Genomic DNA, 17,500 nt, shown 5'->3' with positions numbered 1-17,500 from the left:
GAAAGGGAACACATCAAATCGGTTGAAATCTCTGGACTCGTCCTTGTCTGATGGAGTCACATTTCGACTTCTAACTAATGCGACCCTTTACTACTTCTAGTCTTTTCTAGAGCAAGAAAAATAATCTAAGATTTGTGTGTTTGCACGCCTCGGTTCGCCGTCGTTCGCTGTAGATGACTGTTTTTCTACTGAAAATTCGATTGTTAGTCTCCTGAACTGTCGTTGAATTCACCGAGACGTATTATTTGTGGTATAAGTTGTTTTTCCTTATTTCCTGCACCAGTCACGCACGGTTAGTCCGTTGTATTCATGTATGTAGCGTCTGTGCACGAAAGCCAAAATATTGGTCAATATTTCGACTATTCCCGCTCTAACGAACAAAAGTTGGTTCATACACTTCACATAAAAAGGAAGAAAAATTGAAGCCCGTTCACTTCAAACCAGCCCTACGTCAGAGCACGTGGTTCCAATCTTGCTGAGGTTGTCTGTCGACATACGCGACAAAAGATGACGTAATGTCTTATCTTATTTTTTCGAAAACTTTATGACTTTTATCGAGCAATATGAAATCCATGTCCTATCAAAATCTAATCAAAGCCGTTCGAAAACAACACATACATTTTCAAAACCATAAAATGGCTGGAAATTCATCACGCAAAACACAGTGGTTCACGAATCACGTTTAATTAAAAAGAATTCGTTCACGTGCACATGAAAAGATCTTTTCACGAGAAAATAAATCGCCCCATCATGCTTCACGTAAAAAGTATAGGGCACCCTCTTAAAACGCAGGGTACTCCTGCCTTTGTGATGGAACTCTACCAACAGTTGGATAATTAAGTCATTATAGGATTAAGGGATAAATCGCAGGTTCAGTGTCAAAACACGAATTCTCTTATCTAACTGTAACTATGAAATGCGAGTGACGGAGACTTCTTTTACAACATAACACGAAGTTACAACACAAATATAAAAACATCCTGAAAAGGGAAATCGTGAGGTTAACACTGTATAAGAACACTTTCCCTTACTAAACTGAACTTACAAAAATTATATAGAGAAAACTTAATAGCTACTGATTCAATAAAATTTCAATAAATATTCAAAGAAATTTTAAGTCTAGTCTTAAAAACAGACAAAGATTCGACTTGTACAATGTATCCTGGCAAGTCATTCCATTAATTTTCCTTACAATGCGAATGAAGAAAGAATATTGTAACAATTACAAACTGCTCTTTTCAGATAAAGTTTATAGTCGTGGTTAGCTCTTGTACGCGTCAGTACTATTGGCAAACTCGAAGAAATCTGGGAAAGAAAGATGCTCAATACCAAAAACTATCTTGTTACATTGAACCAGAGATAACAACGAACAAGCCTTCTCATTGTCTAACACCTCCCTTTTGCCGATACTGCAGCTTTGACACCTTTGTCAGCAATAGGCAACGTGACCTTCTCACACTTTTAAGAGGCTTTAGCACATGCAACCAGCCCCAAAGGGAGTGAAGGTCATTTTTGTCCAAACCAATGGGCGTTACCCAAGAATAAGTCTTTTCAGTGACGTACCAATACCCTGAATGTCGTGAGTGCCACGTTTTCAATTAGATTTGACCATGTATAATCACACTCCAAAAAATTCTTTTATCCCTGGCCTATGGATAATGTAGTATTTTGGCCTTTATGATTAACGCAGAAGTATCCATACGTGCGCATAAGCTCGCCCACAACATAACGTTGCTTCCTGCCCTACCACAACATCTGATAAGAGGATGCAATAAGGTTGTCACGGGAACTTAAGCTGAGATTTATGATAATTGGTTGTTTGATTAAAGTTTCCAAGAAACTATTCATTATTTTTTAGCAATGCATACTTTTTGATAAAGGAACTGTGTTCGTAAGACCCGTTCATACTTGCTTGAAACAAAGCAAGCGTTAAATACCATGGAAACCTATAGGTTTTGTTACCTCTTAACCAACGGTTAGTCCTAACCAGACTTTGAGCAACCTCGACCGGCCTCAGAGGGATTTTCGGGATTTGTAACTTAGTTAGATAATTCTCTGTTTCGTCCGCCGGATCCAATCCGAAAGTGTCATTTTTACGTATACCACTAAAGAAAATCCGTATTTGAGAAGCAGACCATTGGTAATGAGGGTTGGCGTAGCCGGTAGCAAACACACGGCCCGGTCTAAAAAACCAAGAGGAAGTATACAGGTCACAAGGGAATATGACGAACACGAGTAAAATCAGCGTACGTAAATAGTTGTTTCCACAATTTTACAGGAGTAAAAAAAAAGCGCTTCTATTATCTTTTTGTCAGTCAAAAAAAAAAAAAACAAAAACATGGTGCATCAGCCGGTGAACTTCGGTCAAGAGAAACCATGTCATTGTAAGACACATTACTTTCTTTGCTAAAAAAAAAGGTCAGAACATTTGGTGTATAGATTTCTCACAATTAACTCAAATCGGCGATTTTTGAATGGCACTTTGGAAATTCCTCCAACATTTCCGAAACGTGTTTATCTCGGCCTCATCTTTACAGTGTTGACTTTGAGGAAATCAAATCCTTTTCAACGTACGTGACATACGCATTTCTCACGTGTTGCATGGTGCTTTTGTTATTAGCTCACCAGATACAATTCACCTTGACCACAGGAAGTTTAAAAAGTATTCAACTTGTCAAAAATTTACGTCTGTCTTGTTTTTAAGATTTGACAACACAAATAACAGATTTATTACGCTCTCTAATACATCTGGTATTTCAATCCTAAATTTGTATTAAAAATCTTGCTTATTACTTGAATCATTTGAACTTTGAGTTTCAACGAATTGATTGTGTTTATTTTCAAGATGAAATGTAGGGGAATCACGTTTCAAGGACGTTTTTAAGGAAATAGGAAATATTAATTGACGTAAAACGTTAAGCCTGAATGAGTACGTATCGCAACGGATTACTGAACAGCTGATACTTATTTCAAGGGTTATAAATCTTAGCATAAGACAAAAAGCAAACATGTCTACACTTGTAGCAGCTCTTTATCCTTACCCGAGGAGCAGCAATTGGGGTTGTCTGTATTCCGAGACACAAGTGATGTTGCAGTTATGCAAAAGAGACGACAAGGGGACACCTCGTGACGATTATTGACATTGGCGTGCATCTAATTAACTCCGCAACCAATGGTTACGTAACTTCTGTGACGTAATGTTTTTTTGACATAGTGTAACTCGATAGGGGCTTTAATGAATCTTGTAACGAAGATATCAGGAAAATGTAAATTAACACAGTGGTGAGTGAGAGAGAAAAAATCGTTTTGTTAGCCGAGTTTATCTTACAGGTTCATACACCTCGTCTCACCAAAGCAAGTTAATTAAGTACAACTGTAGAAAAAAAAACAATGGTTTCATGTTTTCTTTGATCTCAAATCGGCAAATAATCCTCGACACACGAGGCGTTGCCGTAGCGGGAAAATAAAATAAATATATAATGACTGAGAAGTAAAGAGAAGTAAAAAAGTCAAAATGAAATTTTGTAACCACGGCGCACCGTTGGCTCAGTCGGTTGAGCACCGGGCTGCCATGCGGGAGGTCGTGAGTTCGACTCCGGCCGGACCAACACTCAGGGTCTTTAAATAACTGAGGAGAAATTGCTGCCTTTGTAATTACATTCGCAAATGGTTAGACTTCCAGTCTTCTCGGATAAGGACGATAAGCCGGAGGTCCCGTCTCACAAATCACTTCCATGTTCATTAGTTCCCTGTGGGACGTTAAAGAACCTACACACTATTCGAAAAGAGTAAGTTCCCGGTGTTGTGGCTGTCCTCTGTGTGCAGCTGAATAGCTGCCAAAACTTGGACCTGCTCAAACAAATAAATAATAAACAAACAAACAAATAAAAGAGCCTTGATGTAAACCATGATTTCGCACAGTTTTAACATGTCAAATGATGAAACGGTTAGTTAGTTTGCAAGTTCAAATTAGAATAACTTGTTTAATATTTTTTTCCGTCATAAGGCTATGTGTGTATATGGGTGGATGGGTATAGCAGGTCCACATCAGCTGAATAGCTGCCAAAACTTGGACCTGCTCAAACAAATAAATAATAAACAAACAAACAAATAAAAGAGCCTTGATGTAAACCATGATTTCGCACAGTTTTAATTAACATGTCAAATGATGAAACGGTTAGTTAGTTTGCACGTTCAAATTAGAATAACTTGTTTAATATATTTTTTTCCGTCATAAGGCTAAAGTAGAACATCAATACTTGAACAACACGGGCAACGGATATCATTCGAAGGTCATATCCATCGTAGGCATGTATGAGCAAATTTATTTGTCTCGATCAATTTTACACATGTGAAAAGGCTAAAGTAACTACATCAATAAATGAACTTTCACTTCGGCTTGAGATAAAAGCATAACAACACGGGCTTACGGCTATCAGTTGAAGGTCGTTCCTAGGCATGTATGATCAAATTTATTACTTCTAAAGAATTTCACACCTGTCAAAACTGAGGCTGACGTTGAACGTCAATAAATGAATTTCACTTCGGTCTTACAGTAACAAAGCATAACGATTACAAGCTTATTCGCGCCTCAAATCGCAGTATCTCGATCATCATCTAGAGAAACTAATTTGGTCATAAATTTAAAGCCAATACACTTTGTTTCTTCCTGAGGCCGAACGCTCTTATTTGTAATTTCTTTCTTTATTTTTTGGGCGCTGATTCGAGCCTTAAACCACTCTTAAGTGCATGAAATTGGCGTTACATTTATTTTATCTTTGTTTATTCTTCTCATTGGAGTAACTGCATGCAGAATACCCAACCACTATTGTGTAGAGAGGCACCATTTGAAGAACGAGTCATATAACAACAATACACGCCCGCCTCCATATGCTAATTCTGTAGAGTCATTGCCCGAGATATGTTTGTAACTCAATAGTCTGCTGGTTAATTTAAACCTCAACATTGTGTTCCAACGCCGTTTGTGTTATTTTCTTAATCAAGCTACGATGGCCTAAGAACAAGAGTTTAAACCTCAACACTCCTAAAAAAAAAAAAAAGGTTCTTTTGAAAACGAGTGGATCGTGATTACGCAGATAAGCAAAGGTTAGGAATGACTTGGAAGTGTGAACATTCCACTCAGTAGTCTTGAAAAGTGGAATGTTCACCACGAGAAATTCACAGATGCTGAAAATTCCACTTTTCAAGACTGCTAGTTGTCAGAGGAAGTTTTATTATAGAATATTCAGTATCTGGAACTCCATGGAGAGCTATCTGCCTTTAATTTCAATCTGAAACATAAACTGGTCAAGGATTTTACAGATTCTTAATTTTTATCATGTCATTCAGCGTGAATATTTTCCTAGAGTGCTTAATTACAGGTTTTTAAATTAATTAATACATATATACTTCTATTAAATTTTATTGTAGTAGGTTGTTATCGTTGTGAATTATTATTCTTTTTAGCTGTATGTAATTAATTGAATTATCATTGTCTTTGAAAATCCTCCACGAGGAAAGTCAATAAAGTATGTATGTATTTATGGACTTGGTTGTGAATAAAATATTAAAAATTGCCGTTAGCAGCACAGGATTTTCAGTTTACTTTCTTTATACAGGAATGTTATGACTATTGAAAAGTCACACTTGTTTACGTGTTAAACACGAGCTTCCGCGAACAGAAAGGCTTCTCTAACGTATTTACATCATTCCGGTTCCCGCCTTAGGATTAAATTTCGCTCATGTGTTTCGCACGGTCTCTCACTTGAAATTCGGTCCATAATTCCAACCGAACTTGCCATAATCTCAGTTATAATTATCACTACAGGGATCCCTCGCTCCAGATCTCATGCCTCCTTCATCCTCTACGGAATCGACACCGTTGGTTCGAAAAGAACTCCGTCCACCGACGCAACGAAACATGACCTTGACGTTCTCTGCTGTAGCGGCTGTTTTACAATTAGTATTGTTAATACTCTTTGCTACCACCACGAAATATGGAAAGCTTGCTTCCCCACCCTCGACGACCGCGGTAGAAAACGACATCAAACTCTACTATCCAAGTAAGTAGCCTGTTCCTGTCGTACTATTCCCAGTTTTCTCGCGTCCTTTACATGGCCATTAAGCAAGAAAGGAAAACGAAGTGAAGATTTGGCGGCAAAGAAAAAAATCTCTGACCTTTGAAAAAAAGTTCAAAAAGTCCAAAAAGTCTATCAAACCAAACGGGTTACTTCTGACACAGTGATTGCAGCATTTCATAAGATTCTCCTGGACTAGAGACGAGAGAAAAATGTTACAAAGTGCTTAAATATGTTAGCTTTGGAATGATCCTGCTAGCTTTTGTGAAAAGATAAGCGCCCCAAGAAAAAAGAAGAAAATTGTGGTTATTTCAAACAAAGTGAACTGAAATATACTTTGATAAATTTGAATGCGAAGAGGCGAAAGCACAGGAAAACATTGCATGCCGAAAGAGGACTTCAGTTTTTCCACAACTCACGTCACTGGCCTCACTAGGATCTTAATTCCTCAAGTAAAAAACATATGCACATTAATTGAAATGGTATTTCTTTCGCTCCCGTATGTTAACCACAGAACATACATTGGTCCAACATCTATTTTCGAATCGACTCAGCCAGTTATTCGGCAAAACGCTGATAAACGAAACGGATGAACGAGACCGAAAAGCTGCAAACGGTCCAAACCCAAAGTTGATACAGAAAAGCACTAAAAGTCTGATGTTTGTGTCAATTTTATTAATGCGGCGATGTATGAACGTTTTTTTCTTTGAATTCTGTTACGCTAAGAAACACCAACACGTATCAACAAAGAACGAGGACAAAGTTCACCTCGAGGTGTTGTCACTCTCCGCTATGCTGTAGATAACAAATAAACAAAAAACGCCGATCACAATCACATGACGATATACCCGCCTAGGCAATGGGCAAGTCACACGTCCTTGCCTGACTGATCACTTTTTCAAGGCGTGTACTATTCGAAAAAGGCGCCAATCAGTGAGAACAACAAAGGAATCTTGTTGCAAAGTCCGAAGATGTAACAACTACTAAAACAGTAAATCATGTTTGAAAGTAAGTCTGAAATATCGCACAGCTATTCCTGAAAATCTTTTCATGTTACTGACCGCTATATGCCAGAAGAAAATTGAGAAGTCAACTTAAACATTGTAACGTGTAGGAATACGCATAGTTACACGCGAGTTTCCGTCGTGATGTTGGCTGATAGTGATACAACAAGAGCAAACTTTTGGTCTGGAAAAACCGCAACTTATTTTGTCACGATTTAGAACCCAACGTGTAATTTCAACACCCCTGTCAAATGTCTTCCTGCTCAACGGGGCATGGTTTTAAGGTTAACTGAATGCCACTCTTGGAGATTTGCATTTCGTTCTGATTTGTATTGACTGAAGAAATGCCTGTATTCTTAACATAAATAAAACCTTGTTTTGTATGTTATAGCATGTTACGAAGAAACTCGTAGGTGTTTACACTACGGCACTTGTCCATTGTTACATGGGTAGCCGCTTAGTACCCGGAGTGTCGCGTACATCTCGCCTTAGTTCAAGGCTATATTTTTTCCACTAGTGAATAACTGCAAGAAGCAAGCTTTTTATTTATTTGATTCTTTTTAGTCATTCCTCGGAGCGGCTGCTCCTCTAAAGATCAAAGTTCTGTTAATTTGTTGTACGTAACGTTAGATGCTACGGGTGTAAGAGGATTTGTTTGGCATCATTTTGACAAAGAATATAAAAACAAGAGCTGATACGACATGAAGTAACTGCGAATTGCTGTATATTGGATTCAGTGGGAGCTTGTATCGAGGAATTTTTCGAGCACATAAATTGAGAAGTAATACCGGAAGTAGGTAATATAACATTTACAATAAGCCATTTGATCCAGCATCCTCTGACTGGAAGAGACCTCGTGGATGGACGTCGTTAAAATGACCTAGAACACCAGCACGTCGATTTGAAAGATGCGGAGGAACTTGCTCTGGACCGCCTGCGATGGCGAGCCCTTGTTTATCTAGTCGGCTCTACGCATGGAGTTATTGATTGATTGATTATATGAAATGAAAGATAAGATACAAATGCTAAAAAGATAAGAAAAACTGTACCGTACAGAGATGTTTCTCAACGAATGTTAAGACCTTCAGGATCAATTATCAATCGACCTGCCCTCAAAAATGAAATAGGCTTGAACAAGGCAATGACTACGATTCGACGTAATGCGTGACGGTTGATGGTCTTCCCCTTTGTCACGCAAGTACTATCTTCGAGCCACACGCGCCATGGTCTGTTTCACATGGTATCTGGGGTTGGGTACGGCGTTATCCTTGATCAAAGGTAGAGTGGGAGGAACTAGGTATTTATGTCTGGTCCAATCTTGCAATGACAGATAACACTGAAACGACATCAGTAAACAACCTTTGAACCGAAAATCGGCCAGAGAGAAGGCTATCTGTGGCCCTCTGAACCACAGATGGGAACTTTAAACTCGCGACTTCAAATCATCAAAATAAACACGTGCGAGATGCCACGCGTGGGGATTAAACGAAAAGAGCTACAAAATCAAGGAGAAAGCGGCATTTCCCAAAGATATCTTTATGGATGAAAAGCTTCCGATGGAGACTCCAATTACGAGATTTCCTCTCGTATCATTGCATGACATGAGCTGATGCGATAGCCTCAAAATTCAGAGCCCTTGATTCCAAGGTCTTGTATTGATGAAGATAAGAACCATCGTTTTTACAAGTAGAAACAAAGTCTATTTACAAGGAGGCGAATCAGCATTATGGAACGAAAGAAACAACATTTAGATGATTTGTTAAGCTCGCTTTGTAAACAGGGCGACCAATATTTTGTTTGAAAATAACATCTGCTTTAACTCAAATGAAATGTCTTTTCTCTTTCATCGCGTAATTGATCTTGGGACTTTGCACTCAATGAGAGCCTTAAATTTCAAAATTAACTTTTCTACAAGTGGGCGTCCTTGAGGTGTTGCGCATCATTCGATTCGCGGCAACGCTCGCACACCCAACATTTCGTAAGCCATCAGTGCTCCTCGGAGGTCAAGAATGGGACTAAAATTCACCGTTGTCGCCTCTATATTTCAAATACTGCTGATTGTATTATTCTCAGTGCTGGTAGATTATTCCAACCACGCATTACCACCTCATAATCGTAAAGATGCAACGGGAGTGTCCCAGAACACGTCGGATACAATTTCCAACAACGACATCACCGTTTATTACCCAAGTAAGAATTTCTCTTGTTTTTTTAAGTTTGGCGCAAGCGTTTCCAGTTGTCATTGATCTTGCGAGGTTTATACTGTGCTGCACGATGAAAGGTGTTTTTCGCGGTGACACTGCAATCGGGCGTGTTCTTGAGTATTCCTTGGCTCGCGAGAACGTCCGCTTTACTCAGCACATTTTACTGAACAAATGTCAGCTTCAGGCGATCAAACTTGACATTATCTTAGGCGTAATTTTCCGTAACCCTCAACTTTTATTACGGCTAGCTTTCAGATTACCCGGCCACTTAATATGCATATGAATAGCGTCTATTGTTGCATGCCTCGTTCTTCTCGTTCGTGCTTTATTACGTTAAAAGGTGTTATCATATGTTTGCATCGTTATCAAAAGACGGCCATAAAGTTGTAAGGATATTATTGGATCGTCATGTTACACCACTTGACTTTCCCAGAGGCTGCAATGCATTAAAACGTACTTCAGTAAATATGTTGTTTGGACATCGATCTTTTTCTTGTCGGTATGTTTCGTATCACTACTTGAATGCAGAGACGAAAGTTGTAGACCCGAATCAACATGAGGAGGGAAAAGAGAAAGAGCTCTAGGTAGAGCGAGATAGGCGGTGTGGAGGAACATATGAACCATCATTGATTCAGGGATACATGATTATTTTGTGCTTGCGAATTAAAACTTTAGAAATATCTTTTAAGGAGAGCCGACAATTTGCTTTATCTGATTAAACTTGACGTTTCCTTTGTTCCCCTGCCACGATAATTCCGAAGAACTTCCCCCTTTTGATCGAGCATATTATATGCCAAGGCATTTTTCACATTTTCCATGTTACGACGATAGCTTTGTTCATTAACAAGTAAATACAGTATCGAGTTTCTGTCTCTTATTTTCTTAGTAGGTTTGGCAAAGCTATTTTGCCCTAGGATTAAAAGACACTTGCTCGGTCTTTATTTGGATGGACTTTATCGTTTGGATATAAGCCCGAAAAAGGACCAAGAATTGTGAAAATAAAACGGAAAAACTATCTGTGTTCGCAGAGATAATTTTGAGTGACTTTCAGACTTTCTCTGCTGGATATGGAGCTTGTAAGCGAGAGATTTTGAATTTTTGATATCCCTCGTCGAGGATTCCAGACAAACGCCGTATGAATTCACTTGTTTAGACCAGGAAAAACATCTTTTGGCATTCTTAACCTTGACACTCGTCGATCTATAAAAACCACCATAGTACACGAGATATCTGTCAACCAGTAATTTGCCTCTTCTCTTGCGGTTGACCTGTGCATCTTGACCCAAAAATTTGAGGTACCCCCCAGTGCCAAAATATTCTGTTAAAACCAAAACAATAGTGCTTTCAATATGTGCGCAGAATGCGTTGTAGAGACCTGAGATGTAAACCTGTTCTTTGCCGTGTTACTTAAGGCCATGTTACACGAGGCAATTTTTCTTGCAACTCGCATCGCAACAAACGTTGCGTTGCAAGTTGCGAGAAAAAATTCACGTGTAACACCCCATTTTGCAACTGCAATTGTTGCGTTGCGAGTTGCGAGAAAAGTAGAACGACCCTCCACTTTTCGCAACGTTGCGAGACAAGTTAACGCAATTTTGTCAGCATGGGTCAATCAGAGCTCCTCTTTCAGCGACTTAGCGCGTCCGCCATCTTGTTTGTTATTGTACGCGTTGCAAGTTGCGAAAGAAGTTGCCAACGTGTAACATACCCTTTGCAACTTGAAAGGTTTTTTATTCGTCATCGTTGCGTTGCCTCGTGTAACATGGCCTTTGCAAGTTGCGAGAAAAAATTCACGTGTAACACCCCATTTTGCAACTGCAATTATTGCGTTGCGAGTTGCGAGAAAAGTAGAACGACCCTCTACTTTTCGCAACGTTGCGATACAAGTTGCTTGCGTGTGACATCCCCTCTGCGAGTAACGCAATTTTGTCAGAATGGGCCAATCAGAGCTCATCCTTCGCTCGCGGGAGATTTCAAGAAGGCGGCAGTCGTAAACAATGAAAAGAAGTTAAGTGGTAACGAAAAATATTCCTGTTCCATTCGAAAATAGTCACGGAAACTTCCCTCGTCCTCGGCTTCTAGCTCTTGAACTAACTACGAAAATAAATAAACTATGACATAAACTATACTTAATTAAGCCGAGGCGACCACGACATGGCGTGATCTATTTACACGACGAGAACCCGGAAAATCCCTAAAAATTACAAAACTGCTTGCTTTTTCAACGATATAAATGCTATCTAGGCAGAACAAAATGAAAAATGAAATCCTGAATGTAATAACGAGCTTTTTAAGACCTAGTTTTTAACTCTCTTTGTTTTGCGTGACTTTTCGTGATACCAGCAACCCGTACAAAATTTCAGCCTCACTTATCAGTGGCTCATCTATTTTCTTACCTGATGAAAACATCCTCTCTCTTCCCTTCTGGCAAGCCACGGTCTTACCCAAACTGATTTTTTCCTACCATCACATTCGAGGTCCTCGTCGTTATCTAGCTCTACAACAAAAGTGCAATCGCAAGATCTCGGCTACTTAGCGCGTCCGCGATCTTGTTTGTTATTGTACGCGATGCAAGTTGCGAAAGAAGTTGCCAACGTGTAACATACCCTCTGCAACTTGAAAGGTATTTTATTCGTCATCGTTGCGTTGCAAGTTGCAAGAAAAATTGCCTCGTGTAACATGGCCTTTAATTTGCGGCGTCATGTATGCTTGCATTAAGAGTGGTAGTTTTCCTTTCAATATTTTCACTCGGTCCTCACTTAAGTCTCATGAATATCTAGACCAAAAATAGGCCGTGTGTTGGCAGCAAGGAGAACTTCCACAGCAAGAGTCATCGATATCATAGGCGACTATAGATCAAAGATGGGAATGTGCGCAAACTAGAACCAGAACAAGTGAAGTAAACGTGGTACGAAGTGTTGAGTTCAGCAGAACTGTTGACCAGAGTTTTAGCCCATCTTCTGTTGACTAATGTCACAAATGGAGAGTTGTAAAGTGTACTGAGTTAATTCTGTTTCTCGAATGCTTTGAATTTAATCGCGTAGGCGGACCATTGGTTAGACAGAGGGAAGTCTCAACATAGAGATTTAAAGCCGATCTTAAATGAATATATCAGCAAGGAAAAGCTGTGTCTACTCTTTATTACATGTATTATTTTTTTGTCACCTCTATTTACATAATAGCTAATAGTTAATAAGTTAGTGATCCTGCACATTTAATCTCCAATTTTGTATTAACCGTCACTTCTGAAGATGTATACAGAGGCATACGAAATGTCAAGTAAAAGATATTTTCAAATGATGCGTTTATATCTGATGTTTGCCACAGCTGTTTGTGTATTATTTCTGTCAAGACTGAGATGGCCAAAGAAGAAGAATAATTAAAATAAAGACTACCTCAAAGAACGAATGAACCGGCTATCTGAAGTAAATCGTTCGTTTAAGAAAACAGTGCAATGGGATTCTCAGAGACAAAATAAAATACGATGAACACGAAAGCCAGAGCAACACATAACAGCGAAATTAGTTTGCCGTGTTGAATGCGTGCGTTCCAAACCAACGCAACACTTTTGCGTTTTCTCGACATCCTTTCTGTTCTCCAGCTTACAGATAATGGTGTCGCTTATCTATTTAACTATTAAGCTTAAGTTGAAAGTGAATTTGCTGGTTGCTTTTTATTTAAAATTGAATTTTTTTGGTTGACGGTCCAGAGTCCAGAGTCCAGCTGGGTCCAGTCGCTCTTTTATCATATTTTAGTTAGTGACACGTGAACTCACCCATTGTTAATTGTATCTGAATACATTAAAAATGACAAATCAGGTCTCATCGGTTGTCCATCACGGTCGAGTAATCTCATTTGTAAGCCAATTCGAATGAAAGCCAAGGTAACAAAAAGACCTGATTTAATAAGCATTTTCTCTAAGCTTAGCTGTTCAAGATGGCGGATGACGAATTGGACTCCACCGCTAGGAATCTCCTTTCGCAAGAAACGACCACGTGCCGACCTACCTGCAAACGGCCCATCAATGGCACAAACATCAAGTTTACGTTTTACTGCATCACGTTCCAAATAATTCTCATCGTTTTATTCATGGCGTTAGTCGATTACGGAGACCATTCGCTTCCGACGCCAACCTCCAAGGGCGAGAAAGCGGAAAGCAAAGAGTCCCCAGGGAATGGAGAAAATAAAGAAAAAAACAATGATATATCACTTTACTATCCAAGTAAGTTCAAACTTCTCAAATACAGATCGTTTAGAAAGTTGCCGATTGCTTTCGACAAAGCAGCCGGAAAATATGTTGTTCTTTGTGTGACTACTCAAGAATAACGTTCTTTAACAAGCCCTTTTCCGCTGTATTCTATTCGTGATAGAGCGTGCGAAGTCGTCGAGAAACTTCCGATTTTCGGAATGGCAATGTATATCATTCGATCCTTTAAAAGGTAAAACAATGTTTCTTAAAGTTGTTGAGCGCTTTTCTGGCCCTGCTTACATTACCGGTAGTGAGCCAATGGAACAACAACAAGGAAATGCAATGCTTAATAAAACAGTTTGAACGATTGGATAAAGGCATTATGCCAAGTGTCAACAGAAGACAACCGTCACATTGGAGCAGATCAGTATGTTGCATACTGAAATAATATTATTTTCAAACTAGAGACCTGAAATTTATAAATGCTCTAATGATGCTGTGAAGTTTGTTTTTGGAATGACTGTACATTTGTGCATAAGAGTCCCAAATTGAAGAGAAAAAAATTATATCGAAGTCAATCTGCGGAGACTACTGTGTCAACCATCACAATGATCATTTAATCATTCTGCATCACTATTTGCTTTTATACAAAAGAACGCAGGTTCATAGCACATTGATGAGTCAAGGATTGTAACGCTTCGTTGCGTGTTGGAAAGCTTGGTTTGTTTTCAATTACAGTTTCGTTCATGCATCTAGTGAAGGCGCGCAGCTAGGTTTACACTCCAAGTGTCGAGACTTTTTATTTTGTTCAACAGTTTTAAGTGGTTATTGCAATTTTTTCATTCTACTTTTTGGGCATTTGGGTGTCATGGAATTACATCATTTTGCGTGACGCAGCCCCTCTTAAGAGGACACATAAGGAAAAGTCACAGTAGAATGACCACTGATGAACAACATGAAAGAAAGAAATACAACAAAAGCAAAAAGAAGCACAGATGGACACAAATGGACAAGATTGAAACGGATTGCATTTGGGTAATCTTGAAAAGTCGGCCCGTAGTTTTTCAAGTTTATGGCAAATCCACCGCATAAAGTCGTTTTTGCTCCGAATCATCTTGTCTCTGATGTAACGATAATTTTATCAGTAAAGGAATTCCACATTACCATTTTTGACTTTTAAACGCGTGATTAACTAAAGATTTCCCCTAAACACCCTGAAATAGCGTGACATTGCCCCTTTGGCTGAGATTTAATCGATTCACTGGGCACGAAACGTAAGGACAAGGAATTTAAACTATCATAAAAATGTTGTTTATCAACAGTTTGCTTGAGGGGGAAAGGCTGTGGGCGGGTATTTGATATGGGTTGAACAGTTGGGGGCGAAATGCGTAGAGTTCATTGCCGCAAAATAACCCTCGCCAAGGATGGTACGATGTCAGGAACTTCAAAAGCCTTGTAATCGAAATGCTTGAAATACACTTTCCGTCACGCAGTTTTTAACGGTTTTATGTTAAGGCAACTAGTGAGATGCGCCCTTGAGAAAGGGCTATAAGCTAGTAGTTGCTTGGCAACAAGCAAAAAAACAACTAACTTACGACCTCCCAGCCTCGTCTCCAGGGTCTCTCTTGGAAGAAGAGAGACCCTGGGGACGAGGTTGACGACCTCCGTAATGGAGAGTCTCGTTGAAGGCAAACATGTCTAAATCTGTTCGTTCCGCCTGCAAGCACGTTTTGATCCGTGACTCCCGCCTTTTTCTGGGCGACAATAATCCTCAAAAGCAGGTCAAAGCAGGTTTAACGGGGGAAACCCCATTTGTGCTATTGGAGGGGTCGTCGGGGTTGAAATATCTTTCGTAGGACTCATGAAGTATAGAATAGAAGTTGGAACGTTCATTTGTATCAAGCATTTGGTATGAAAAACACTGATCACTTCCTGTAATCACAGATCACCCCGACAGGATAGGCAATTGAAAGACAGATCGAAAATTATACTGTAGTTTAAATCTCGCGAGCGACCCCGCTTAGTTTGTTCATAGTTATATGGTTTGTTGGTACTAAGAGCCTTCAAAAGAAGACTGGCATGGCCGCTTCGACTCGGGTTTTAGCTCGGGATTCATTCGTGTCGGTAGCACTAAACGGTATAAACATCACGACCTTGATTCGTCAACAAAAATTATTCACTTTGAAGTTGGTTGTGCGAAACTGTTTCCCGTTTATTTCCAATAGGTTGAAAAATGCGCGAGGGTTAAAATCCATATATAACCATCGAGTACCGGGACCGGAATTCTTGTTAGATTGTTAATTCTGTTTTAATAAAATTGCTGCATTTCTTTTTGTTGTTGGGAGTGTGGTAAAATTGGCTCAATGTTTATTAACTGAGCATAAGAGTCTATGTTAGCGTCGACCGAAAGACCGAAAACAAAACAGTTAAGTAACCCACTAGATAAGCTTGCAATCAAATGAACCTATCAGAACGTCAGTAAGCACGTGACGGAGACGTCCAAGCGCGGGAAATTGCGTTCTTATCTCTCTCCTTTGCTCCCTATTGGTTGACGTAGGTTAAAGTACTTAGAACAAAGTAAGCGCGGGAAACCGCGGCAAGCACCTATCTTTCATTGGTTGACAATTCGAGAGAGATGCGAGAAGGAAATCAGAAAAGCAAAGTTATACCAAGCCAAACTAGTAACAAATATCACATCGTACAGTTTAAAATTGGGCTAATAAATGCTTTTAATTTTTTTCACAGTGTTTCAAGATGTTCACGTTATGATCTACATCGGTTTCGGATTTTTGATGACGTTCCTCAAGAAATACGGTTACGGAGCCGTCGGATATAACTTTTTTACTGCTTCTCTGGTGACACAATGGGGAACCATAGTATCTGGCTGTTTCAACCAGCTTTACGCCGAGGGCCACAAGCACATTGAGCTTAGTATAAAAACGTACGTATAGCGCCTTTGTCTCTTAGAAAGAAAAGGAAATGATGGGGGTTTTCAGTGGAACAGCAAAAAGTAGCCATAGTTTGCTGAACAAGAAAAAAAAAATTGGTCTTAGAGGAAGGACCAGAATTAGAAGGAGAGGTTGGAGATGAGCTTAAATAACTATGTAAGGTTTCAATTAGACTCTAAGCCCATGACCTCTTGACTTCAACTGAAGTAATCGAAGATTTGCGCGAAGTCAAATTAGAGCAACCTTGGCTGGGTGGTTGATTTGGAACACCAGCACTAGATTAGGACACAACCTTATAAAGCAAACATGCTAACAGCTTTAGGAAATAGATCAAGCAACAAAGGACCCAAACAAACAAACAAACAAACAAACAGGAGAAAGAGTGGAGACTAAACACAACAGAGCTTCGGTTGGCTTATCCAAAGGGAAATACTATAGTCAAGTAGCGGGCCATTGAGTCTACCGAATTAAATTGCTTATTGATTCAGAAAACTGATATTTCCCGGTCTTGACAACGTTATGTTAAAGACATATGCATTCGATAGTAGGGAGGAATTTCAATCATTGAGTGAAGTAATCATAAACCAAAGAAATTATCTAATTACTTTCGACTCTCAATTGAGAACCACTCTATGTGTTGTTTTCTCCTTTTATCACAGTTTGGTGACAGCAGAATTTGCAGCTGCTACGGTTCTTATCACCTACGGAGCTGTCTTGGGAAAAGTGAGCCGCTTGCAGCTGCTGGTCATCGGTTTCCTTGAGGTTGTCTTCTATGGCATCAATGAATTGATCGCTGTTGAATTTCTCAAGTACTCAGATGCTGGGGGCTCTATTATCATCCACACTTTTGGAGCCTATTTCGGACTGGCGTTGTCTCGGGTCCTTCACACAAAGGACGCTCTGGAGAGTCCTAAGGAAGGATCCAACTACCAATCGGATCTGTTTGCTATGATTGGTAAGTGAGGCAAGCGCCTCTGAACATCCCATTTGCACGATCGCACAAACCACAAGGACCTCTCCGTTCTGTTGTCACATTTTCCCCGTGTTCCCTTGCAGGTACCGTTTTTCTGTGGATGTA

At 39.6% G+C, this 17,500-nt stretch overlaps 1 protein-coding gene across 3 annotated transcripts in view; it reads left to right on the top strand.

Moving 5' to 3' along the window:
- The first annotated feature begins 5,825 nt into the window (after positions 1-5,825).
- The window catches only part of LOC138024985 (ammonium transporter Rh type B-like), a 16,004-nt gene continuing 4,329 nt past the window's right edge, over positions 5,826-17,500 (top strand). Inside the window, exons 1-4 of one of the 3 annotated variants that reach the window (XM_068872194.1) lie at positions 5,826-6,062; positions 16,220-16,415; positions 17,082-17,377; positions 17,479-17,500. The exon at positions 17,479-17,500 is cut by the window's right edge and continues 157 nt beyond it. In XM_068872194.1, coding sequence (XP_068728295.1) covers positions 5,849-6,062; positions 16,220-16,415; positions 17,082-17,377; positions 17,479-17,500 — 728 coding nt within the window. In that variant the 5' untranslated portion in view covers positions 5,826-5,848. Of the gene's footprint in view, positions 6,063-8,995; positions 9,272-13,132; positions 13,508-16,219; positions 16,416-17,081; positions 17,378-17,478 lie in introns of those variants that run through there. The other 2 variants (XM_068872195.1, XM_068872193.1) reach the window with 2 other exon arrangements.

This window comes from Montipora capricornis, chromosome 11, assembly GCF_036669925.1.
Source record: "Montipora capricornis isolate CH-2021 chromosome 11, ASM3666992v2, whole genome shotgun sequence".
NCBI classification, from domain to species: Eukaryota; Metazoa; Cnidaria; class Anthozoa; order Scleractinia; family Acroporidae; genus Montipora; species Montipora capricornis.
Note: the sequence above shows the minus strand (reverse complement) of the source record. Positions and strands in the feature narration are given on the sequence as shown.